Source organism: Hypanus sabinus, chromosome 6 (genome assembly GCF_030144855.1).
Source record: "Hypanus sabinus isolate sHypSab1 chromosome 6, sHypSab1.hap1, whole genome shotgun sequence".
Taxonomy (NCBI): Eukaryota; Metazoa; Chordata; class Chondrichthyes; order Myliobatiformes; family Dasyatidae; genus Hypanus; species Hypanus sabinus.
Genome location: NC_082711.1, coordinates 176,858,330 through 176,885,805, shown reverse-complemented (window position 1 = coordinate 176,885,805; position 27,476 = coordinate 176,858,330). Strand labels below are relative to the sequence as shown.

General features: G+C 41.3%; 1 protein-coding gene and 1 long non-coding RNA gene across 4 annotated transcripts in view; one reads left to right on the top strand and one right to left on the bottom strand.

The window, feature by feature from the left end:
* Positions 1 to 27,476, top strand: part of bcas3 (BCAS3 microtubule associated cell migration factor) — a 915,794-nt gene that overhangs the window by 488,599 nt on the left and 399,719 nt on the right. For all 3 annotated transcript variants that reach the window (XM_059973657.1, XM_059973655.1, XM_059973656.1), the window contains exons 19-20: positions 6,357 to 6,457; positions 16,490 to 16,593. In XM_059973657.1, coding sequence (XP_059829640.1) covers positions 6,357 to 6,457; positions 16,490 to 16,593 — 205 coding nt within the window. The remainder of the gene's footprint in view (positions 1 to 6,356; positions 6,458 to 16,489; positions 16,594 to 27,476) is intronic.
* The window catches only part of LOC132396148 (uncharacterized), a 34,186-nt gene continuing 26,371 nt past the window's right edge, over positions 19,662 to 27,476 (bottom strand). Inside the window, exons 2-3 of the long non-coding RNA XR_009512875.1 lie at positions 26,575 to 26,629; positions 19,662 to 19,727 (exon numbers count right to left, since the gene is read on the bottom strand). This is a non-coding gene — a long non-coding RNA (uncharacterized LOC132396148). The remainder of the gene's footprint in view (positions 19,728 to 26,574; positions 26,630 to 27,476) is intronic.

Genomic DNA, 27,476 nt, shown 5'->3' with positions numbered 1-27,476 from the left:
AGGCTTAGTATCAAAGCCACATGTGAAGGCCAGGAGCTGACTTGGTTGTCAGAGGCTATTTGAGATGTATGCCATTGGGATAATTTAATAGGTAGTGGGAGCTTCTCTCCACTATCACCCCCCAACCCCCCAGCTATAACAACCTTAAGGAACCCTAACCTGTATGTCTTTGGAACGTGAAAGGAAACTGGAGAACCTGAAGGAAACCCACACAGTCATGGGGGTACCATCTCCTTGCAGACAGCAGCGGAATTAAACCCTGACCACTGGCGCTAAGCGCTGCTCTACTATGCTGCCCAAGCTGGAGTATGCCTAGTCAGAAGATGAGCTGCATTAGAACAGTGCAGACAAACGTGCAGTATCATGGAGAATGGCTGTGATGTTCAACAGTGAGCTCTGAATTTGGCCCTGCAGATTGAAGGCAGGTCCACCACAAGCAGCCATATATTGGATTCCTCCAGTGAAGTGGAAACCACATTGTGGGCACTAGATTGGAAGAGGTACAAGTGAAATGCTGCTTCATTCAGAAGGACTATTTAGGTCTGTGGATTGTGTGAAGGAAAGAGGTAATGGGATGTGTCTTGACTGTCCTGTGGGAACTTGCCTGAAGAAATGCAGGGTCTGGTAAAATAGAAGAGCAAGTGTTATGAGAAGTAGAGTAGATATGGTCAAGGGCACTGTCTGCTATAGTAGTAGAGAGGTTATGATACAGGAAGATGGGAGATATATCAGAAAGTCCCATCTTCTGAGCAGTTAGGATGGAGAACAAGGAACTGGGAGAATAGAATCAAGTCCTTATGGAGTTCAGAGTGGGAGGAAATATAGTCAAGGGAGTGGTAAACTCTGTAAGCTTGTGATAGATGTCTGTAACCTGGGATGAAAACACAGATGGACCATGTGAAGATGAGCGCAGGATAGAAATTGGTAACCAAATTAATGAAATTGATGAGTTTTAGGGGTGACAACAAGCCTATGAGGTGTTGTCCCAGTAAAGGACAATATGGCTTAGGATTTTCAGATTCACCTGGTTAGTATTGTTCTATGAATAAAATTAGCCAAAATGTTTTGAAAAGTAACTGGGTGATGGAGATGGAGCATGCAGAGATGAGAAGCATTATCACAGATAAAAAGTTCTCCAAAATAGGCAGTCTTCTAAGGGTTACTTGGCATCAGGAGTTCCAAAATCAGTCAATGTGGTCTTGGGTCTGAGATGTGCATCTTATGTGACATTCACACAGTATCTTGAACTTGCATTAGATATAGAATTCTCCCTTTGTTAGCTGCACTCCCATTGGGTGGGTATATGCCTGCACCACAAATTGGTGGCTTTGCCTTGCACCAACGTGGGTAGTATAAGGCAGGTGTTGAGGTCTGAAGTTATGTCAAATCAGAATGTAGTGAGACTGTCTCTCACTGTATTTTACTTTGTTGTCAGGGCAGGCTTTTGTTCAAGATTCAAATTGCCTTTTATCTTTTACTGGAATGTCACCTGAATTCAGCCCAGATAAATCCCGGAAATAATTTAGAAGGGACATATTTAATCAGGAAGTATCTAGGAAGAGGAACTCATTATTAGATCGCACTTGGAATATTATGTTTGGTTCTCGTCACCTCATTATAGGAAGGATGTGGAAGCTTTAGAGAGGGTGCAGAGGAGATTAACCAGAGTGCAGGCTGGACTAGAGAGCATGTTTTATGAGGAAAGGTTAAGTGAGCTAGGGCTTTTTTCTCTGGAGTGAAGGAGGATGAGAGGTGACTTCATAGTGATGTGCAAGGTAACAAGAGGGATTGATAGAATGGATAGCCAGAGACTTTTTTTCTGGGGTAGAAATAGCTAATACAAAGGAGCATAATTTTAAGGTGCTTGGATGACAATAGAGGGGGAACGTCAGTCATATACAGAGAGTGGTGGGTGTGTGGAATGTCCTGCCAGGTGGTAAGTAGAGGCAGATACGTTACGGGCATTTAAGAAGCTCTTAGGCAGATGGCAGATGGATGATAGGAAAATGAAGGGCTATTTAGGAAGGAAAGACTAGATTGGTCTTAGAGTGGGTTAGAAGTTCAGTCCAACGTCGTGGGCTTAGGGGCCTGTATTGTGTTATGTCCAAGGTCATTGGTGGTGGCAGCAGACAGCGGAGATGTGTGCTTTTGCAACGGGGAGAAATGAACCAAATGATAAGGTGATTGAATTAGTTAAAAGGAAAGCCCTCATGTCTACAAACAACTTGTCATCACCCTGGGCCAGTGCTGGTATGTGTGTAAAATGATGTTGATAGAATTGTGTGGAGCATAAATACCAACATATAGCATTTGGGTTAAATGGCCTATTAATATGTTAAGCAGTCTGCAAAATACCATGTAAAAACAATCTGGTCTGCAGGGAACTAACAGTAATGCATAGATACGCACAATGCTGGAGGAACTCAGCAGGCCAAGCAGCAACTATGGCAAAGACTACAGCCAACATTTCAGGCCAAGGCCCTTCATCAGGACTGGAGAAAAAAAAGATGAGGAGTCAGAGTAAAAGGGTGGGGGGGGGAGGGGAGGGAGAAACACAAGGTTATAGGTGAAACTGAGAGGGTGGGAGGAGTGAAGAGCTGGGAAGTTGATGAAAGAGATACAGGGCTGGAGAAGGGGGAATCTGATAGGAAGGAAGAGAAGGGGAAGGAGCACCAGAGGGAGGTGACTCCTCATCTTTTTTTTCTCCAGTCCTGATGAAGGGTCTCGGCCCGAAACATTGACTGTACTATTTTGCATAGCTGCTGCCTGGCCTGCGAGTTCCTCTAGCATTGTTTGTGTGTTGCTTGGATTTCCAGCATCTGCTGATTTTCTTTTATTAGTAATGCATGGAGTTGGGTTTATGAATCTGATTAAAGCTGCAATTCTTCAATGGAAAGATAGCATGTTGGTTAATGAAATCGAATAGTATCCAAAGACCGTGAATACTTATTTGACAGCATGAGTTCAAATATATAGAAAATAGGTGCAGGAGTAGGCTATTCGGCCCTTCGAGCCTGCACCACCATTCAGTATGATCATGGCTGATCATCCAACTCAGAACCCTGTACCTGCTTTCTCTCCATACCCCCTGATCCCTTTAGTCACAAGGGCCTTATCTAACTTCCTCTTAAATATAGCCAATGAACCGGCCTCAACTGTTTCCTGTGGCAGAGAATTCCACAGATTCACCACTCTCTGTGTGAAGAAGTTTTTCCTCATCTCGGTCCTAAAAGGCTTCCCCTTTATCCTTAAACTGTGACCCCTCGTTCTGGACTTCCCCAACATTGGAAACAATCTTCCTGCATCTAACCTGTCCAATCCCTTTAGAATTTTATGTTTCAATAAGATCCCCCCTCAATCTTCTAAATTCCAGTGAGTATAAGCCTAGTCGATCCAGTCTTTCTTCATATGAAAGTCCTGCCATCCCAGGAATCAATGTGGTGAACCTTCTCTGTACTCCCTCTATGGCAAGAATGTCTTTCCTCAGATTAGGGGACCAAAACTGCACACAATATTCCAGGTGCAGTCTCACCAAGGCCTTGTACAACTACAGTAGAACCTCCCTGCTTCTGTACTCAAATCCTTTTGCTATGAATGCCAACATACCATTTGTCTTTTTCACCGCCTGCTGTACCTGCATGCCCACCTTCAATGACTGGTGTACAATGACACCCAGGTCTCGTTGCATCTCCCCTTTTTCTAATCGACCACCATTCAGATAATAATCTGTTTTCCTGTACTTGCAACCAAAGTGGATAACCTCACATTTATCCATATTAAATTGCATCTGCCATGAATTTGCCCACTCACCTAACCTATCCAAGTTACCCTGCATCCTCTTAGCATCCTCCTCACAACTAACACCACAGCCCAGCTTCGTGTCATCCGCAAATTTGGAGATGCTGCTTTTAATTCCCTTGTCTAAATCGTTATATATATTGTAAACAACTGGGGTCCCAGCACTGAGCCTTGCAGTACCCCACTAGTCACCGACTGCCATTCTGAAAAGGTCCCGTTTACTCCCACTCTTTGCTTCCTGTCTGCCAACCAATTCTCTATCCACCAACCAATTCTCTATTCACATCAATACCATACCCCCAATACCGTGTGCTTTAAGTTTGCACACTAATCTCCTGTGTGGGAACTTGTCAAAAGCCTTTTGAAAATCTAAATATACCACATCCACTGGCTCTCTCCTCTCCACTCTACTCGTTACATCTTCAAAAAATTCTATAAGGTTCGTCAGACATGATTTTCCTTTCACAAATCCATGCTGACTTTGTCCGATGATTTCACCTCTTTCCAAATGTGCTGTTATCACATCTTTGATAACATGAGCAGAGCAATTGGAGACTTTCATTTCAAATAATTAAATAAAATCTTAAGCTAAAAAAATCAAACTACCATCAGCAGTGGTGATCATGAGGCTACTGGATTGTTGGAAAAAACGATCTAGCTTAGCATTGGCTTCAGAGAAAGAAATCTGTCATCCTTCCTTTGTAGGCCTGCGGGTGACCTCAAATGCACTGAGGTGACTCATGCTATCCTCTGAAATTGCCCAGTGAGCTGCCCAGCTCAGGATGCTATCAGTGCCGGATAGTAAATTCTGACCTTGCCAAAATTGTACACATCCTCTGAACAATTTTTTTCTATTTTTGAAGCAAGTAAGACAAAAGGGAATTGATCACATTTGGCTTCTCGTTCCTGCCTGCATCAGTAAAAGTTAAAGGAGGAAGAGTGACTTAGTCTTCCAAAATACATTTGTGGTCATGAAAGCTGTAATTATGCTTTGACTGTATCACCACTGACTTTTTCTACAATTCTGTACCCCTTGATACTGGGCCAATGCTGTCAGTACACAGCCTAAATTTTAGAAGGATTTCCCATTAGTTTGGAGGAACAGAGGGATCTTGGGGTTCACATGAATAAATCCCTCACAACACAAGTTGATAGGGTGGTTATGAAGGCTTATTAGTCAGGGAATTAAGTTCAAGATTTGTGAGGTAATATTCGAAGTTCAAAGTAAATTTATTAACAAAGTACCATATACAACTCTGAAATTCATTTTCTTGCAAGCACTCAGTAAATGTAAGAACCATAATAGAATCAATGAAAGGCTGCAACCAACAGGACAGACAAACAACCAATGTGCAAAGGACAACAAACCGTGCAAATACCAAAAAAAGCAATAAATATCAAGAATATGAGATGAAGTGTTCTTGAAAGTGAGTCCCTAGGTGTGGGAACAGTTCAGTGGTGGGACTAGTGAAGTTATCACTACTGGTTCTGGAGGATGAGACGTGATTGATAAAGGTGTACAAGATGATAAGAGGCATGGATTGAGTGGATAGAGGGAGAATTTTTCCTAGAACAGAAATGGCTAATATGAGAGGGCATAATTTTAAGGTGATTGGAAGAAAGTCTAGCAGGGATGTCAGAAGTAGTGTCTTTACACAGAGAATGGGGATGCCTGGAACGATCTACCAGGGCTGGTGGTGGAGCAGATGCATTAGGACATATAGAGACTTTCACATGGATGAAAGAAAAATGGAGAGCTAGATGGAAGGGAATGGCTGAAATGGTTTTAGAGTGGTTAAAGGGTCAGCACAACATCATGGGTATATCATACTGTACTACTCTGTGTTCTAACTAACTATAGTAACTGGATGCTTCACAAACTGAAGAGGCAGTAGATTGAAAACTTGAAATATCTATGTTGTGCATCACCAAAATATGAGAGAACACGTAGCCACTGTAGTAAATAAATTGGCCGTGTGGATTTAATACTGCAGGAGATCAGACACTTCGTATGATTCCATAATGTTTGGCAACTGAAAGCTGAGTGACATTTGCTAACAGCATGAGGACAAACTGAAAGAGTGGGAGAGGAAGCTATGTTAGTGAATTTGGTAAGATTCATCAAGACTAAAATTAAAATTTGAATATTCTCAAAATTGGCAAGAGGTTATTTGAAAGGTCTCCTAGGTTTAAGACAATAGGACCATAGGATATTCGAGCAGAATTAGGTCATTCAGCCGTTAGTCTGCTTTGCAATTCTATCATGAATTGATTTATTATCCCCTTCAACCCCATTCTGCTGCCTTCTTCCAATAACCTTTGACACCCTTACTAATCAAGAACCTATCAAGCTGCACTTTAAATTTATCTCGTGCCTTGGCCTTCGCAGCTGACTGTGACAATGAATTCCACAGATTCATCACCTCTGGATAAGTTTCTTTAATAATGGTAATACATATCCGTCTCAAAGTTAACAACTTTGTTGTGGAGTTTTCGCCTTTTTTTTGTGTGCAATTGTGTTCTTCCCAACTGTGTTTTTATTCTCCTCTGCTGTGTAGGACTCCGCAGTGGAATGAACTTCAGCCACCCTTCAATGCAAACCATCCCTTGCTGCTCAGTGCCGATGCTGTCCAACATTATCAAAACCAGCTGGTTACAAGTAAGTTCTATTCCCTTACTTTTCACTTTCACAGTGCAACCCTGCAATATACTGAAAGCAGTGTTAGTGACTTCTGTTCCTTGGGATGATGTGTGGGCCCAGAGACAGCATTATTGTGCTGCTTCCACACCCAGGGTTTCCCTGAATAAGACTCACAGCTTGTGATTAGCATCATTTTTATTACCTTGGTTATTTCCCTTTTTTTATATATTAAAATATTTGAATACTTTGATACAGTAAAGCTTTTTGATTCACAGCTTTACTGTATCAAAGTAAAGGGACATAAAATTTGGGGTAGCACGCACAAACTGCTGGAGGAACACAGCAGATCAGGCAGCATCTATTTATTAGTTATTTAAGCCCATCACTCCTACTGGGGCATAGGCTGCCAACAGCAGCAAGCCAGCAGTCTTTCAAGTTGTCCCAGGTGCAGCCATCTTCTTGGTGTCAGCTTCAAGGTTACGTGCTCTTTCTCTGATCTTTATTGGCCCTGACTTGTGGCTTTCACTAGATAACTTCATGCATCTTCTAGGTGAAGATCCTTCCTCTCCCAAGGATCAGGTATTTGGATCTTCTGTTGTCATCTCTGTAGCTCTAGGCTTTGTGGGATAGGGTTGTGAGTCTTATGCCCAACTCTCCTGCTTTCACAGCCAGGCTTGAGACTGTCCATGGCAAAGTTAGACATCATCTATGGAGAGGAATAAAGAATCAATGATTCAGACTGAGACTCTTCAATCAGGGCTCTGTCCAAAACTTCGACTCTTTATTCTTCTCCATAGATGTTGCCTGATCTGCTGAGTTCCTTCAGCATTTTGTCTATGTTACTCTTGATTTCCAGCATCTCCTGTGTTTATGCGATTTAAAGTTGGAGTAGGGTAGTTTATAAGCGAAATGAGTAAGCTCATTTGGACATGAAAAGGTGAGGCAACACTTCACCTGTAAGTTGGTTGGGGTTATATACTGTGTCCGGTGCTCCTGGTTTGACCTCCTGTATATCAGTGAGACCTGACGTAGATTGGGGTGGCAGGTTCACTGAGCACCTACGCACCGTCTGCCAGAAGAAGCAGGATCTCCCTGTGCCCACTGATATTAATTCCTCTTCCCATTCCCATTCCGATATGTCAATCCATGGTCTTCTGTACTGTTGTGATGAAGCCATACTCAGGTCGGAGGAGCAAAACCTTATATTCCAACTGGGTAGCTTCCAACCTGATGGCGTGAACATCAATTTCTTGAACTTATAGTAATGGCCTTGACGCACCCCCCCCCCTCACACAACCTCCTTCACAGTTCTCCAACCCCTTTTCCCTCTCTCACCTTATCTCCATGCCTGCCATCACCTTCCTCTGGTGCTCCTCCCCTCTCCCATAGACTTCTGGCCTCATCCTATTAGATTCCCCCTTCTCCAGCCCTGTATCTCTTTCACCTATCGACTTACCAGCTCCTTACTCTCCCCTTCCTGGTTTCACCTATCACCTCCTGTTTCTCCCTCCCCTCCCCCACCTTTAAAATCTAGAGATGGAATCTTGCTAATGTTGGCTATATTAATGGTAAAGTGCTTGGCAGTGTGGAGGATCAGAGGGATCTTGGGGTCTGAGTCCATAGGACACTCAAAGCTGCTGTGCAGGTTGACTCTGTCATTAAGAAGGCATATAGTGTATTGGCCTTCATCAATCATAAGATTGACCTTAGGAGCAGAGAGGTGATGTTGCAGCTATATAGGACCCTGGTCAGACCCCACTTGGAGTACTGTGCTCAGTTCTGGTTGCCTCACTATAGGAAAGATGTGGAAGCCCTAGGAAGGGTGCAGAGGAGATTTACAAGGATGTTGCCTGGATTGGGAAGCATGCCTTATGAGAATAGGTTGAGTGAACTCGACTTTTTCTCCGTGGAGCGACGGAGGATGAGAGGTGGCCTGATAGAGGTGTATAAGATGATGAGAGGTATTGATTGTGTGGATAGTCAGAGGTTTTTTTCCAGGGCTGAAATGGCTAGCATGAGAGGGCACAGTTTTAAGGTGCTTGGAAGTGGGGTCAGAGGTGATGTCGGGTTAAGTTTTTTACTCAGACAGTGGTGAGTGCGTGGAATGGGCTACTGGCGACAGTGGTGGAGGCAGATACGATAGGGTCTTTTAAGAGGCTCCTGGACAGGTACATGGAGCTCAGAAAGATATAGGGCTTTGGGTAACCTTAGGTAATTTCTAACGTAGGGATGTATTCAGCACAGCTTTGTGGGCTGAAGGGTCTGTATTGTGCTGTCGGTTTTCTATGTTGCTAAGAACAAGTACAGCTTCCTCCCCCCTCTTTCCAATCCTGATAAAAGGTCTCAGCTCAAAACATCGGCTGTTTATTTATCGCCATAGATGCTCCCTGACCTGTTGAGTTCCACCAGTATTTTCAGAATTGTCATGACCAAATTGATTAGTAGCGCAAGTCCAAATGGATAATAGCCAACTCTTGGCCATCTATTCCATCTTCCAGATCGGATGCTGAGTTCTGTTAAGGCATGCTTCCACCATGTTGTCCACTCCAGTGGTGTCACACATATTAGATGCTTGCACAGTGAGTGGTATCACAGTATTTGATCATGTTGAATACCATTAGCTAAAGGAGGTGCTAGCTCTGTCCAATATCCACAAAGGCTGTTACCACAGAAATTACTGAAGACTGGGAATTCTGGCCGCCTTTTCCTCCAACTTCTCCAAAATTCCCAAAGTTCCCAACAATAACTTTCATAGACAGGACTGTGTTGCAATGGAATACTGCTTATTGTACCAAACTTGTGCCTTGATAATCATTTTGTAGTCATGACTTTATTTGCCATCACAGCATCTGAAGAAATGGAAAAAGTAAAGAGATCTGTGAATTAATGTCAATACCATCAGCTATCAAATTTAGGTTTCTGGAGATCCATTTGGTTAACTCATTTTCTTCAGTGAAAGAAAACTGTTATCTTACTCTTTCTGGAGTGCAAGGGATTATGACCCACATATCATAACTACCCTCTGAAAAGCGTACTCAGTTCTTTGGGAATTAGAGATGGGCGGTAAATGTTGGCTTTACCCTTGCTTTGTGCATGAATAGATCTGGTGTGTGCTAGTGCTGACATGTCAGCCCTGGTATATTTTACATCTACAATATTTAGTTTATTTATAATGTGATGAAACTAATCAGTAGCAAAGAAAGTTATTGCATATGCAGTAACTTGTGCAGGCATATGTAGAAGTTAGCCATTACACTAGGTTACAATTAGACTTAACACCTTGGGTTTATAAAAAGAATCAGAGTTCTTTCCTCCCATCATTACCATCTGACTTCTGCTAAAACAATAATGGCTGCAAGTTCTGAGCCTGAGTAGAAAATATCTGGTCTTGCTGCAAGGCGTTAGCAGATAACTGCTGTTTCCTTGAGGAGATAAAGAACTGGTTACTGAATATCCTTTGGGAAGAAACAGCACTGGCTCCATTTGTCTTTCTCTGTTGGTGACTTCCATCCTGCAATGAGGGATGGCGTTAAGTAGCACATTGGCAGCGTCATAGAGCCATCGAGTCACAGGCTATTGCCTGACCTAACTTGTCCATGTCCAACCATGGTGCCTACCAACTGCTTCTGTTTAGCACTTCCCCCCCCAGAATCATTCCTCTCTATGTACCTGTCTAAATGTTTTTTAAACATTGTAATTGTGCTTGCATCTACCACTTCCTATGGCAGCTCGTACATCGCTATTTTTTAGAAAAAAATTCCCTCTGAGATCTCTTTCAAACCTTTGCCCTCTCACAATCCTATACTTCTTCACTGGGAAAACGATTGTGACTATACCCCAGCCGCACCCCTCATGATGCTATTAATCTCCATAAAGTACCTCTTCAGCCTCCTTTGCTCCAGGGAAGATGGTTCCAGCCTATCCAATCTCTCCTTATAGCTCCTGGCTGAATCATTTCTACACCCTTTCTAGCTTAATCACATTCTTCCTATAGTGTGATGACAAGAAAGGCCCAGAGTACTCCAAGTTCAGTTATGTGTCATTCAGATCCCAAGAGAAAACTACATATAATTGACAGGCTTTGCATTACAAAGGCAAGCTGGATAACTGGCCACTATTAATGGGTATGGCTTACCAAAAGAAATTGGGAAAGTTAAGGATAAAGATAACTTAGGTGTACTTAGACTGTATGGGGTTAAATTCAGGATGTGAATGAGAACAATAATGAAAAACAAATGGGGCATCATGATTATCATTAAGGAACGGTTCAGTTAAAGAATTTGTAGCTGCCTATCATTTTGTTGAAGTATTAGCATTCTGTCAGTTGTTTGATTACATTATCTGTCCAAGTAGAGATGGAAGTCCCCAGCTGACCACTCACAGCCTTGCACAGAATCTCATAGTTTGCTGCAGTTAGCTAGTGATCGGATGGTGCATTAGTAGTCATTATATTTGATTAGAGTTGACCTTTGTCCTCTAGGGTTAGCGAACAAGTACCTAGTGATTTAATTTTCCCTCTCTCCACACAAGGTACCTAAATAATGTTTTTACCTTTTCGTATGGAATGGTGTGGAAGGTTGTGCTTTTTGCAAAGCTTGTTTTGAAATCCCTACAGTTATTCTGCAGAATAAAATGTTTTAATAAATGTGGATGGATGTTGTGTGCATTTGTGAAACTATACAAATATCCCTGGATCACTGAAAAGGTTCAGAATAAGTGAACAGAATAAATTTGAGTCTAATTGCAATCAGACCTAAATGTAAAATGGGAACATAACATCTTTTTGAGTTAGTTTACTTGCTACTTTCTCTGCTGTAGGTACCACAGTTCCATTGCAACTTCCATCCAGTTGCTTGTTTGTCTGAATATTGCCAAGGCTGTCAGCTGGCTGTGGTCCATGGTGCAAAAGGGGATGGCTGGGTTATAGGGAGCACAATGTCTGAACCTGACCCAAATTCTTTCACGTTTTCACAATTTCCACTGGGCATTAATGCTTCAGAGATTGAGTTTTTCACAGCACTGATGTCAACATAGGGGCTTCCAAGTCTGTTCCAGCTTGACTACTAGGAAAGAATCTCACACAGTTAGCACTCGGAGGCCCATTACTTGCAGGCCACTACCTCAGTTTACTCATCTTGGCACTGAGCTGAGGCTGTGGCCTGCAAGTAACGGGCTCCTGGACCAGCTCCAGTGATGAACTGGCTTTGTGGCTGTGAACTTCGTTTGTGAACTTTAGTTCTGAGTGTTATTTGTTTACTTTGTATTGTTTACACTATTTGCTTTTTTTCTGCACATTGGGTGCTTGGCGGTCTTTTTTAATGAGTTCTATAGGGTTTCTTTGTTTGTGTGCTTGTCTGTAAGAAGATGAATTTCAGGGTTGTATATGGAATATATACTTTGATAATAAATGTACTTTGAACTTTGACTACTGAAGTCAGATCTTTTCAACCCTGTGTGTAATCTTGGTACCTCCTTGTAGTCTGAACTCCACATCACAGGCTGAGATAGACAGGATTTGCTAAACCACTCCATCATGTTTCTGCTTTCCTGCTTCAAAATATGGAGAACAAGTCATTACCCCTGCATTAGAATGTTTTGAGAAAATCAGCATTTCTGACAAGTGTATAATTTATTTGGCAATTTATTTTTCTATAACTAGATTTACTTTCCTCTGCTTGTGTTGATGGGGTAGTCTGTCTCCCACAGACATCCACATGCGTCTTTAGCAAAAGGCTCAAGGTTATTCTAAGCACATTAAATTCAGTTGAAATAATAATGTTAAATATTCATGCTATGCTTCCAAAGTCACCATTTTATTCATTTGTTTTTTTCCCTTTTTTTTGAATTTCTTTTGAAGCACTAATTGTTGGCTAATTTTCTGTGGGTGGTGGGCACTCACTTGGCTGCTGTTGTTCCTAAGAGAGCTTGCTGGTGGGAATTGGTTTCAGAATGTACCCAGCACTGTTTACTCAGAATCCCTGGAGCCCTTTAAGCATTAGACCCTTGCAATGAATGACAGAGGCCATTTCATATATTATGTTTGAATCAGTTCTCTGCCTGTGCCACCCAGATCTAATCTTTTTTTTTAAGTGAACTTGGCATAGCTGTGTCAATGGACTCTATTAACCATACAGTACAGAAACAGACTTTTCAGCCCAGCCAGTCTATAATGACCAAGATTTCCATCAGAACTAATCCCATTTGCCCAATTTTGATGCATATCCTTCTAAATTTTTCCTACCCAAATTCTCTTAAAGACAGATTAGGTTTATTTGTCATATCTACATCGCAACGTGTGAAATATGTGCCATTTTTTGCGTCAATGACCAACACAGTCTGAGGATGTGCTGAGGGCAGCCCACAAATGTCACCATACATCTGCCACCAACATAGTATACGCACAACTTACTAACCCTAACCCGTACATCTTTAGACAGTGGGAGGGAACCGGAGAATGCAGAGGAAGCCCATATGCTCAAGGGGAGATGCACAGACTCCTAACGGATAGCGGTGGGAATTGCACTCCGATCTTACAGTTGCCATTGTAAAGCGCTACACTAACTACGATGCTACTGTTCCACCCTTCTCCCAATGTCTTAGCAGAATGTTCCAAAACCATGGAATGTTTCATCATGTGAAGAGCAGAATAGTAAATTTAAATTGCTAGATTACAATAAAGCTAGTTAGAAACTTTTCAGTATGATGTTACACATGTAAGAAGTCCGTGTTCTCTTATTTTACCAATTCAACTGCTTTTTTTCCCCTTCATTCCATACAAAGGTGAGGTCCATCCTCTGTCCTTGCTGCTGAACGATCCGTTCATTTATTCTCTTTGTTGGACACACACTGTTGCTGTGCCTGCAGGGGCATACCAAACATAAAGAAAGGGAGCCACTAGGAACCTCGTAGAGAGAGAGTAACTAATAGTTCAAGTGCCAATATGTCAGCTAGAAAATAAATAAATTGCTTTAAAAATATAATGAAGTGATTAAAACAGAACAGTCAATTTTAAAGAAACATTGTCTTTTATAATATTGACTTAAGAGTCAATTCTTTACAAGAGAAGTGCTGGAGAAAATGTGCCTAACTAAGGAAAACTGCAGACTCCTGATGCAGGCAGCAGCCTGGACTGGGCCTTATCCCCTGGGCAAAAGGATGAGCCACAAGGTAATCGCACAGTACTCTGACCACTCCTGTGGGACGCACTAATGAAGGATAAGAGAAATACAATCTCCATACTGGCTGATTGTTAGAAAACTTTAATAATTAATTAGTGTACAGCTATTGCACCCCAGGGTCAGGAATCTTCAGGCAGTATTATGTGCAACACTGAGTGGTCATGTTCAGGATGTAAGTGGGATGAACATGATCTCTGTTCAGCTAATTTTACAAAGTGGTACAGGAATAGAGAAAAAAAATGCAGCTGTGATTTCAATTCCAGTGTTTGTATAAACCATTCTCTTCTTATTTTTATGGAAGGGATGTGAGTTTTTTTCATATCTTAGAACAGAAATGCAGATGCACAGTTCTCTGTAAGTAATAAATAAGGTCAGTCTGTAGCTGTGAACAATTGATCACAATTTACTTACTTTGAATGAAAACAGAGAAATAGCCTTCAAGATGGAGGTTAAGGGTGACTGAATCACACTTTAACTGCAGGAGCAATTGGCACCTCTGCTCCATCCGCCAAAAGCAGAACTTCCTGACGGCCAAATATTCTAATTCCCTTTCCTATTCCCGTTCCAACATGTTGGTCCATGGACTCCTCTTGTGCCAAGATGAGTCTACTTCTTGTATTGGACTCCTTCCTCTCTAGCCCTTTTATCTTTCCAATCATCCAGGCTTCACCTATCACCTTCTGGCTAGCCTCCTTCCCCTCTCCCACCTTTTTATTCTGGCATCTTCTCCCTTCCTTTCCAGTCCTGAAGAAGGGTCTTGGCCCAAAACGTCAAATATTTATTCCTTTCCATAGATGTTGCCTGACCAGTTGAGTTCTTCCAGCATTTTGTGTGTGTTATTTTGTACTGGTGTTTTTGGGTGACACTCTACAACTCCATTTATTTTTTTCTAAAGATGGTCTTGCTAGTATTATTGAAAGGCTTGTTGTTAGTTATAGTCGTGTCATTGTTCTCAGTAAGTGAAAACATCAAGTCCTGATTTTATCAAATGATACTGTGGAATATTCTTACCAGGTCTCAGAGATGATAGCTTGTGATTTTTCTATGAAACCTGTAGATGAAATAGAACTTTGGGATTGTACAGCAAGCATCCCAAACAAGAAAATATAAAGTCCTGCATCATAGTATTTTGATTTGTTATTAAGCGTGAATCTGAGGCAGTCTTGGTGTCAGTGTATACATGTGCAAAGGAGAAGAGAGTGTGGAGCATCTGGTCTAAGTGTCATTGTGCTTTGGGCTATATTCATGCATGGAATAATATTCATGAATATTCTACACAAGTTGATAAAAATTGAAAGTATGGGGTGTTTTTAATGGCATTATTATATATGATGTTAACAGGCTGCACCTGACAAAGAATGAATGACTTTTCTAAAGGAGATTTCCATGTTGTAAATCCTTTTATAATAGACTCTAGAGAGGATGAGACAGTGTGTATATGCTACATGACTAATGGCAAGAGCTCCCATATTAAACACTGTGACTGCACTCCACTCAGCTGTTTATGGCTCTCACTCACTTCCTGATAACTGAATGATTATTGGCAAACAGGTTATTCAGTGAACAGGAAACAACTGCTTCTCGTTATGTTGACATGAGCAGACACAATCTGTCTCCAACAGATTTCTCCTCGTGTCTCCAGCACAAAAAACGTTCAGACCACAGTATGTTATCATTAAAGAGGAATTGAACTCATAATTGTAATTGGTGGTCAGGTGAAATGTCATTTGCTCGTGCTACAGTGCCCTGGCCTTGTTTCTGTGAAGAGCAGGTCAGAGCCATTCTGACTTCTTCGGATGTTGAGGAAATGATTGCAGAGAGGAATTTCCTGCTGCAAGCACTTCCTTCATAAATTTGATTGTTCTGTGGACAGGAAGCATTTGCAATAACTAGGTCTTTCCCACAGTTACATCAACAGATTTAAAATAGAAGCCAATATCTTACAACTTAATATTTAAACACCCACTTACTGGTATTGACTGTAGGAGCCATGGACACTCTAGAGTCTGGAAAGGGAAGGAACTGCAGACAGTTTTCCAACTATCTAAGGCCAACCAAATGATGTAGCCAGGACACCTTCTAATTACTGCATCAGGGGCCAAAGAGCCTGCCTATGTACCACCTTCGCGGAGGAGGTACAGGAACCTGAAGATACACTCAACATGTGGGAGCAGCTTCTTCCCTGTCGCCATCAGATTTCTGAATGAAATCCATGAATGCTGCCTCACTACTTTGTTCCTTTTTTTTGTATAACCTATGTATTTATTTTTAAATATTTCTAATTGTAACTTATCATAATTTTTTATGTATTGCACTGTACTGCTGTCACAAAATAACAAATTTTATGGATTACTGTATGTTAGTGATAATAATCCTGATTCTGTTTCTGATTCTGCTCTGAAAAGTTTTCGTTATGTTCTTCTGTACTTATCGGCAAATTAGTTTTGTTACTACACAATCATAAAAAGTAGTTTTACACATTCAGAACACAATTTTCTCTTGAATAGCCAATATTTTCTTTTGCAAGTAAGAACCTGAGGTTTACACGTGTCCTGTCCCATGTGGGGTTTTTACAGTAGATCCCCAGAAAAGTGCTACTATTTATCGAGAGATCCCAGGAGAATTAGATACTGTAATTCGTAATGCTCTTTGGTGAGTGCCAATATTTCTAGAAGACCCATAGTAAACTTGCCTGTATTTTCAGGAGTTCCATATTCCAAGGGGTCTCTGGGAATGTTTCAACGTTAACAGGGCGCCCACAGGGAAAATCGCTGCAGCAACAAAGCAGAGTAAATGGCCCTTGGCAGGGAGTGAAAACATATCCTTGCTAATTCATCAGCAACGAGTACTAATGATATTTTCTCTTTGACAGTGGCATCACCGGGCAGTCCTAGACCCACCTTTACACGCCACGAGTCTTGTGACAGTCTTGGATCAGACCACAGTGGCCAAGAAGATGAGGAGTGGTTATCACAGGTGAGGTTTCCAAGGAATTATCTTTATATTAACTGAAGCAGAGCCTTGTGCTGATCATAAATGTGTATCCTTCATAAATTTGATCTTGTTCAAATCTGTGCTGCCCTTTTCTTCATAGGCACCAATTCTTATCTTGAGTCTTGTTGCTGGAAAGACTTGTATTATGTTGAAATCTCTCCAAAGCCTTGTGTGCCTCTCTCTCTGTATCTTCCTTCATCTCCATCTCTCAGAGGCCTCTAATTCTAGCCTCTTCCATAAGCATTATTTCTGATGTCTCACTATTGGTCATTGTAGTTTAAGTTGCTTGGTCCATGGAATCCTCTCTGTGTTCCATAGCCTTTTATGTGCATCAGTGTGTAGTTTTCACCTTACACCCCACAACATTTCACAGGTCATAGAGACAAGAAGCACTATGCAGTTCGTGCTGAACCCCGATCATAGCCCACCATACCTGTCTCATCCGTGTAGCTATACAAACTTCTCTTAAGTGTTGCAATCAAAACCACCTCCACCACGTCTGCTGGCATCGCCCTCTGAATGAAGAGGTTTCTCTTCAGGCTCCCCTTAAATATTTCACCTTTCACCCCTAACCTATGACCTCTAGGTCTGGTCCCACCCAACTTGAGTGAAAAAAGTCTGCTTGCATTTACCCTGTCTATACTCTTCATAGTTTTGTAGACCTCTATCAAATCTCCCCTCGGTTTTCTAAAAGGTGCCTTTCCTTCATTAAAAGTGTTACATAAGCAGATTGTTGGTATCTTTTTGATGGTTTTCTGTAGGGAAAATGAATATGTAGATCATTGCTTCAACTCAGCTTGTGGTTTTATAGTGATTTCTAGCACAGCGTTCCAATTGTACGATCAAAAATTTGAGGTTCTACAGTTGAGGTCCCATTTCTTTTGGATGTCCTAAACACTATGCAACTTATGATTTTATTTCAGAATTGCAAGCAGTTATAAAGATTAGTTTTACTTGCCAAACAACACAGCCCGAGTTTGCTGGGGACAGCCCACAAGTGTCACCGTTCTTCTGAGACCAGCAAAACATGCTCACAACTCTCGAAACCCATTGTTTCAGTAATGGCAGGGTGTTATTAAGGAAAATTATATCGATCATCACTGTTGATTTGCAGAACTAGCGAGGAATGGGCATTAAGTTGCCTGTAATGCCATATGTGAGAGAATTTCACGCACTCAGCAATTCAGGAACAGCTTCTTCCCTTTTGCCATCCAATTCCTAAATGGACTTTGAAGCTTTGGACACTCCCTCACTTTTTAGTATACAGTATTTCTGTTTTTGCACATTTTTAATAATCTGGTCAACATACATAATTGATTTACTTGTTTATTTATTATGTTTTATTTTATTTATTTTCTCTCTCTCTCTCTGCTAGAACTGCTGCTGCTAAGTTAACAAATTTCACATCACATGCAGTGATAATAAAGCTGATTCTGATTGATTCTGAATTTTAAAAAGCTGATTTTGGTTGGAGTTACGTAAGTGAGTCCATCATATCTCTGCTGTTTCTAGGAAAGAGCCACCCTGTTTTTAAAAATTAAAGATTAGCTTTATTTATGACTTATACATCAAAACATACTGTGAAACGTGTCATTTGCATTAAATGAAATCAGCGAGGATTATACTGGCGGCAGCCAGCAAGTATTGTCACATTTCCACCGGCAACAGAGCATGCCCACAACTCGCTAACCCTAACCCGTAGTCTTTGGAATGTGGAGCAAACCGGATCACCTGAAGGAAACTCACATGGACATGGAGAGAATGTACAAACTCCTTGCAGACAGCGGCAGGAGCCGAACCCACTCTTAACAGCTGGTGCTTTAATAGCTTTATGTTAGCATGGTGCCCCCACTCTCGCTCTCGCTCATAGTGCTGTAACTTTTTTCCTTTGAGCTTTTATACAATTGCCTTTTGGAATTTAGTCCATTGAATTTGTTGTGTAGTCAGTTTGCAGGATAAAGGCTGTGATGCCTTTAGACACCTGGGCAGCGCTATCACTTTAAAACAGGGTTTCTCAGGGTATGACAAGCCCTCCCCTTTTACTGTTGTCTTAGACTTCAAATGAAGTTGTTTCTGATAATAACTACCTTAATTGCATGAATAAAATCTTTGTCTATTCAGTGTTGGAAAAGGCTAAAGGCCATTAATTATCCTGATCACTCTGATACTCTTTCCCATCACATTAGCCTTGTGAAACCTCTGTGCAAGAGTTCAGAATAATACATCCCCTTTCTAATGCAGTGTCATATATGCGGAGGTGAGTTTACCTCTAGCTCCCAGGGGGCGGAAGAACAATTCACCTGCTTTTAAAAGCTACATCGGGACAGTCCCAAGGGGTGGCCGATGCAGACAGGTTTGAATACAAGAAAAGGTGATGCAAACAAGACTGCGCTGTGCAGTAGAGCAGCTGTTGCTGAAATCTCCTCTTCAGCATGCAGTGCAGTTAATGCGTGCTGTCAGAATGCAAGGTAGGTACAATATGTCTGCTTTCGATGGAACAGCCGGTTCAGCACTAACAGCTGTCCATAGCCTCAGTGAAAACCACACAAGCATCTGCTCACTTTTCAGCTCTGCAACACTGATGGTGTCAGAGCTTAATATGTAAAGCGGCTGTGTTTTTCCCTATATATTTAGGAAAAAATTGTCCTGTTGTGAAAATAAAGGACTGAATTGCATTCTTTTTATCTCTAGGACTGAAATCCATACAGCACTGTACAGGCCCTTCAGTCCACAATGTTGTGCCGACCTTTTAACCTACTCTAAAAACAATATAACCCTTCCCTTCCGTACAGCCCTCTATTTTTCATTCATCCATGTTCCAGTATAAGTGTATCTTGAGCGTCCCTAATGTATCTGCCTCTATTCCCAACTATGGCTGGGCATTCCATGCACCCACCTCTGATACACCTCCAATATTTTCCACCATCCAGGGAAAAAGTGTCTGGTTATCCACTCAATGTATGGCTCTTATCACTTGTATGCTTCCATCAAGTCAGCTCCCATCCTCCAAAGAGAAAATCCTAGCTTGCTCAGTCTTCTTCATTAGGCGTGCTTTCTAATCAGGCAGCATCCTGGTAAATCTCCTCTGCAGCCTCTCTGAAGCTTCCAAATCTTTCCTGTAATGAGGCAACCAGAACTGAGAACATTACTTTTGCAAAGATCTGTAATTTCTTTTACTTCAACTAGAACAGAAGTGGCTGCCTGTTGAGAGATCAAATATTATTGCAGTGCACAGCCATCCGATTTATACTGCCCTGGAATTCCTCTTCTGCACCAACCAGCTTCAACAGCCCGTATCCAAGTTCCTCTTACACAGCAGTGATTGTTCTAAAAGCACTAAGTTTCCAGAGCTACTTTCAAGAGATTTTGCAGATATTCCCACACCATGGTTTTTCAATAACCATATTTGTAACATGTGCTAAAGCCATGATTACAGATAGCTAGGTGATCATGGACTGGTAATCTGTTCAAGTGATTCACTTATTTTATATAAAGAATGATTGATACCCGAACAGATTACAGGTAGGAGCTACATTTTGAACATTAAATCATTCATATATAAAGAATAACGGATGTACAGGAATGAGTTGTAGACTGGTATCTAATCAGAAGTATCATGTGATTTATAAACACAGTAATAGACACCTGGGAATGAGTTTCAGACAGCAGTCTAATTGAGGGATGGTTTAGTAATCAAGGAGTTCAGGTATCTATTCCATATAGATAAATATTGACTCAGGCAAAAATTATAGGTTGGAATCTAACGGAAGGATTCAGGTGAAAAGGAAATCAAATAAGACAAGCCCGGAAGTGATGATATATCATTAATCTAATGAGAGGGTTCAGATGCCTTCATAACCTGGGAGATAAGTAATTTAGAATTGTCATATGAGTCTTGTGATGTGGTTGTTAGTGCTGAAAGTAATCTGAAATGTCATTTTTTTTGTATAATGAATGTTTTCTGTATTATGTATTAATCAAGTTGTTTCATTCAGTTTTTGGGTCAATTACTTTTCCTGAAGCAGCTGTCACAGTGTTGTGACAAATGTGATGTGAACTCAAGCATGGCAATCTCAATATCTGCAGATTAACTCGCGTAGATACTGTAAAATCTGTTGAGAGATGATTTGCTGGATACCTTTATAACTGCGCTTGTAATTTTAGTGATGGTGTCAGCTGTAACTGTGCTGGGATTCTCACCTTTGTGGCAGAAGAGTTCAAATCAAACTCCAGAGTCTCAAGTGAATAACTTTGGTTCCCAACAGGACAGATCAGAGGTGAAGCACCTTTCAAATAAAAGCAAGGACCTTCTGGCCTGTTAAATATCATTTTCCTCTTTCAAAGAAGACAATCCACCTATTTACATATTGATCGCTGAATCAGTGTGGTTATTTAATTGCTACTAGTGGGATGCTGTTAATGATGATGTGGTTTTCTCAAGCCCCTTAATACTTTGTTCATTTTAAACGTGAGAAATTCTGCAAATGCTGGAAGTCCAAAGCAACACACGAAATATGCAGGAGGAACTCAGCAGGTTAGACAGCATCTATAAGATGAATAAACTGTCGATATTTTGAGCTGAGACCCTTCTTCAGGACTGGAAGGAAAGGGGAAGACACCTAAATAAAAAGATCGAGGGAGGGGAAGGAGGATAGTTGGAAGGTGATAGGTGAAGCCAGGTGGGTGGGAAAGGCAAAAGGCTGGAGAGGAAGGAATCGGATAGGAAGAGGAAAGTGGAACAGTAGAGAAGGGGAAGGAAGTGGGGACCCAGGGGGAGATGATAGGTAGATGAGAAGAGGTAAGAGGCCAGAGTGGGAATAGAAGAAAGGGGGAGGAGTGGGGAATTTGTTTTTATCGGAAGAAGTTCATGCCAATAGATTGGAGGCTACCCAGACGGAATATAAGGTGTTGCTCCTCCACCCTGGGGGTGGCCTCATTGAATGTTCATTTGTTATTTTCTAGCTTTACTTTACCATGTCCTGGCATAACAATTCTAGGTAAAGCTGTCAGACTCGTCAGTACTTTCACCCGTTAACCCACCCTACCACCATTATATCATCAGCCACTTCTCTCCAAAGCCCCTCAATAGCCTTCACCTCCCCCATGCACTGACGCTCCACACTTCATCCCTACAATGACAAAATCACGGTCCTACTGTGTTTCATAGGCCTTGCTGCTACCTGGAAGAGATCCTCTTGCCAAGAGTCACTTTTCCACCTTTATCATTTCCTGTCAGTCACCTTATGTTCAGATACTCCTGTACCTAGCGTCAGTCTTATGCATATAAGCTAATCTTATGTATGTACGGCCATGCTCTAAAGGTTACTTATACTTTGTGCTTTGATATTTTTATTTATTGTGTGTTTTTTTGTTTTCTATTGTGTTCTTTATGCTTACTGAGTTTTCTTGTGCTGCATCGGATCCGGAGTAACAATCATTTTGTTCTCCTTTACACCCGTATACTGAAGAATAACAAAAAACAATCTTGAATCTTGAATGGCACTTGCTTATTCTATGGTGCCCAAAATGTATGCCTTTCCTTACTAACTCCATTGTACTGACTTCTGCTGGCATCATAATCCAGAATCCAAAGTGCACTCGAGTCAAAATCTAAAAGACCTGAGACCCTCCCCTCAGGGGTATTACTCTAGTTTCTGTCTGCCTGTGTTTAGAATCTTTGAATAAACTTGGTAGAGGATAGCCTACCAGAGGAATGTTGTCTGGGAATAAGTTTTATACCTCATACACGTTAACCATAAGTAGCCATGCCTTTGACAACCTGGGTACTAAGCCCTGGAATTTTGACTCTTAAAAAACTCTTTCTGCCTGATTCTCACTGATTAAAATCTATCTCTTTGACTTCTGATCACCAGTCATACTATTTATTCCCTTTCCTGTCTCAGTTTCACATTTTGTTTGATAACTCTCCTGTAAAATACCCTGGGACATTTAATTACATTCAAGGTGCTCGACTTGGTGTGGGTTCATTATGTCAGCCTCTGTAAATGAGAGGCCCTGTCACATGTGACAGATGTTGGATGTAACAAAGAAATAATGGACTAAATTTTGCCTGAGACATCAGATGCAGGAACCATACTCCTAAACCAGGACCTGAGTTATCTAAAACACAGGATTCTGCAGATGCTGGAAATCTAAGCTTTATTGACAGTGGCCGGAATTGAACCAGGGTCACTGGCACTGTAATGGTGTTACGCTAACCATGTTGTTAGTGTGCTGCCCTAAACCTTCCTGATCTTCCATTCAAATCATTTCTGTTATGGAAAGGATATTGGCCAGAGTAGACTTCATCTCTGTGTCTTACTTGTGTGGTACTTAATGTTTTTGTGGTGAAGCTGTAAATCCACATGACATATTTTCTAGAAATGCAGTTACAGAGGTTCCTTTTCTGCTAGTATCAAGCAGTTTCTGGAGGCTTGCTGTTAGAAACCTACAGGATCTTCTGCAGATTCTCTCCATGACTCTGTGGGGTTCCTCTAGGCACTCCAGATTTTTTGGCACACTAATTGATAATCATCATCATCACAATGTGCAATATGTTTTATAATGTAAGCATCACTGCAAGATTTCTCTGGTGGCATACACAGTGCAAGAAATTATTCCTGAGAACATTTCAAAACACAAAATGTAGTGGAGGTCTCCAACTTTAATCCTCAAAAGTTGCTTCGGTTAGGGCCATTTGTAAGTTTAAAATGTGAGTTTGATAGATTTTTTTGAGACATGGGTATAGATATATAGTACTGTGCTAACGTCTTGGGCATGTACATATATCTAGGTTCTGTAAGGCTCTTGCACAGTACTGCGATAATATTACGTATTTCACTGTACTGCTGCCACAAAAAAACCCACAAATTTAATGACATGTTTACGTGATGAAAAACCTGATTTTGATTTGGGTCACTATTGTGGACTGAGACTAGGAAGGGGGCAGAGAGAGGGAATCAAATGACCTTGCCTGATGTCCCAGAGCTGGGTAAATCTGCACCTGTACCACAACCCCCTCCCCACCCCCGTCCTGTCAATCCTTCTCTGCCACCTGACCCACACACCTTTCATGGAGCTCCACCCTCACCATTCCTAACATCCTCTGCCCCCACCAGATTTACAAACTTGCTCTCTGCTTCACATTGACAAATACAACGTGCAAAGGGCTTAGGCAACCTAGCTATACACGTGTGACTTTTGCATAGTACTGTGTAAGTGACAAGAATGGAGGTAATACTTAGATTTGCTGTCATATAATTGAATGGTGAAAAAGGCTTCAGACCTGCTACTGGGTTGCTTTAATGCGCCAGTGTGTTTTAGCCCAAGGTTCTGTAGAATTGATCACAGGTATGGCATCCTCATATCACTTTCTAGATTGTACTCCTTTCCCTCCCTCCCACCTTCTTATTTTGGCTTCTTCTCCTCTTTTTTTCCAGTCCTGATGAAAGGTCTCAGCTTAAAGCGTCGACTGTTTATTCATTTCTATTGATGCTGCCTGACCTGCTGAGTTCCTCCAGCATTTTGTGTTTGTTACGCAGCATCATATATACGTTCTGCTCAGTTTTCTTGTGATAAACTGGTTGATATGAAAGCCTTTATAATTTTGGTCAAAGGGAATCATAAAGTGTATGTAACGTAACTAAACAGAGGTGCGTACTGTGTGTCTTCCTCAGCTAGGCTCCCAGATGGAAGGAAATGAAAGTCCAGGTGCAGAGGGAAGGGGATGGTTGAAGGTTAGCCAACATAGAGTCTCTAACATTTTATTTTATCAGGAACAGTCTTCTTCGACAGTCCCTCTGGTGCGAAGCTGACTCGCTTCCACAAGTTCCTTGAGCACTTAGGTGAATGATGAGGCCTATATGGTACTCACAGATTCCATCACAGATGGAGTGGGAGGTGCCTGACAGGACGGGCAGTTGGATAGTTCTTTCTGGATCTCCACTACTTTTTGTTTGAAGAAGTAAGTCCTTCTGCGATTAGCCCTGATTTTAAGGTTTTGCTGATTGTTCTATGCTTAAGACCAGAGCAAGGTTGTAGTTTAGATATCAATAATGCCTTCATTATAAAATGTACAGATATTGCAGGTTGAGATCAAAGACTGTTACAGTAGGAACAGCAGGGGCCTACGAACAGACGGCCTTCTCCCGTGGTGAGAATCGATTTCTGTAAAGATGAATTGAAGGAAGTGAGGATTAAGTCCATGGCATCGTTATGCACACCGCATTTACCCGCCACCCATGGGTATTTCAGCTTCAGGAAAACAGCACCTCGGGTTGACGTGAACACTCATCACTGAATGTCCGATCGTAATCTTCCAATACTTAGTGTGACTGCATCTGGCTCAATATTTTTAAAATACTTACATAGGGTTTTTGGCACATTGGCCTCATAAATCAAGTTATTGAGTACAGGAGTTGGGGTGTTAAGTCAAAGTTGGTGAGGCCTAATTTGGGGTATTGTTTGCAGTTCTGATCACCTACCTACAGAAAAGAGATCAATAAAATTCAAAGAATGCAGAGAAAATTTACAAGGAAATTGCCAGGACTTGAGGACCTGAGTTATAGGGAAAAGTTGATTATATTAGAATTTTATTCCCTTGATTGTAGGAGAATGAGGGGAGATTTGATAGAGCTATACAAAATTCTAAGAAGTATAGATAGAGTGAATACAAGCAGGCTTTTTCTTCAACTGAGGTTGGGTGAGGTTAGAATTAGACATCATAGGCTAAGTTTGAAGCATGAAATATTTAAGGGGAACCTGAGGGGGAACTTCTTTACTTAGAGGGCAGTGTGAGTGTGGAACAAGCTGCCATCAGAGGTAGTGGATATGAGTTTGATTTCAACATTTACGAGAAATTTGGATAGGTACACGGATGGGAGGATTATGAAGGGCTATAGTCCAGAACAGGCCAATAGATCTAGGCAGAATAACAGTTCAGCATGGTCTCGATGGGCTGAGTGGCTGGCTTCTGTGTTGTAGCTCTCTAACTATAGTATGTTTTGTATTAAATGTTACTTTGATGTACTTTCATAACTGCGGTAGGCAGTGCATGGCGGAAACGTTAGTTTAGTAATTGTGCATTGGATAACTCCCATGAGAGTTTACTCAAACACTGTTGTACAAAGGCAGGTCAGTTTGACCTGTATTAATGGTGGAGGGGGACGAGAGGGGATGATGAACAGAAGTGAAAAATATTCACAGTTAAGTCCCAGGAGTTTGTGCTTCTCTGGCCATCTGGTGATGTGTATTGTGAATAATGATACTTATTTGCATCATTATTTTAACTTTATTTTGTAGGTGAATATGATACTTTTATAATTCACTTCCAAATTAGCAAAGTATAACTAATTGAGAATTTCTTTCTCAGAGCCATCTTTGCTATGATGGACCGAATAGATTTTGTCTGTCCTTTATGATTTTGTGAGGTGCGTCTTGAGTTAAATTTTGGAAAGCACTTCCCACAATCTTCCTTATCTCTCAAACACTTCTGCTGACACAGAATTATAGAAGATCATTATATTTTGGGTCTGGAGCCTGCTGTACCATTCAATATAAACATAGCTAACCACCAAATTCAGTACCTTCTTCCAGCTTGTTCCTGATGATCCTTGAGCTCTTTAACTATAAGAACTATTGTATATCTAACTTCTTGAATATTTGTGATCATTTGACCTGCACTGCCTTCTGTGGTGGAGAAGAATTCCACACGTCTGCCACTCTCTGAGGGAAGATTTTCCACGTCTCACTCCTTTGTGGCTTACCTATTATCCTTAGGTAGTGATCCCTGAATACACTTCCCGGCCATTGGGAACATCATTTCAGCATCTGATCTATCCTGTCAGAGTGCCATGTGGCACAGAAATGGCCCCCTTACCCACCATGTCTATTCCAACATTTTTGCTCATCTACACTTCTCCCATTAGCCCACATTAGGGATGTTTTGAAGTTCAAAGTACATACATGTCACCAGATGTTACTCTGACATTCGTTTTCTTGCAGGTATTCACAGTGAATACTAAGAAACACAAAAGAATCAATGAAAAACTACACACAACAAAATGGAGAAACAATGTGCAAAAGAACAAACTCTGCAAATACAAAAAAACCAAAATAATAACAACAATAATAAATAAACAATACTGTGAACGCAATTTGTAGATTCCATGAAAGTGCATCCGTAGGTTGCAGAATCAGTTCAGTGTTGATGTGAATGAATTTATCCACACTGGTTCAGGTGCTTGATGGTTGAAGGGTAGTAACTGTTCCTGAATCTGGTACATTACCTATTTAAGTGTCTGCCTATATACCTCTTAAATATTTTCATTGTATCTGATTCCAGTACCTTATCTGGCACAACCTTCCAGATATTAGTCATGCTCTGTGTAAAAGGAAACTACCCCTCAGATTCCTTTTTAAATTCCTTAAACCTATGCATTTTGTTTTTGATGCCCTGATCAACTGTCTACCTAACTATATATGTCTCATATACTTCAATCAGATCACCCCTTAGCTTCCTTCGCTCTAGGGAAAACAAGCTCAGTCTATCTGTTCTCTCACCATAACTGAAGTTTCTAATCCAGGCAACATCCTGGTGAATCTCCTGTGCACTCTCTCCAGTACAGTCATATAGTTCCTATAATGTGGCAACCGGAACTGCACAAAATGGTGTTGTAGGAATTTTAGAGGTTTTCTGTGTGATCCCCTCTCAATTTTCCAAACTTTAGCAAATGGAAAATCATAGAACAATACATCACAGTTACAGGCCCTTTGACCCAATCGGTCCACACCAACCATGGTGCCCACCCAGCTTGTGTCAATTTCCTGTGTTCTGCTCATTTCTCTTTAAGTCCCTCCCCTCTTTG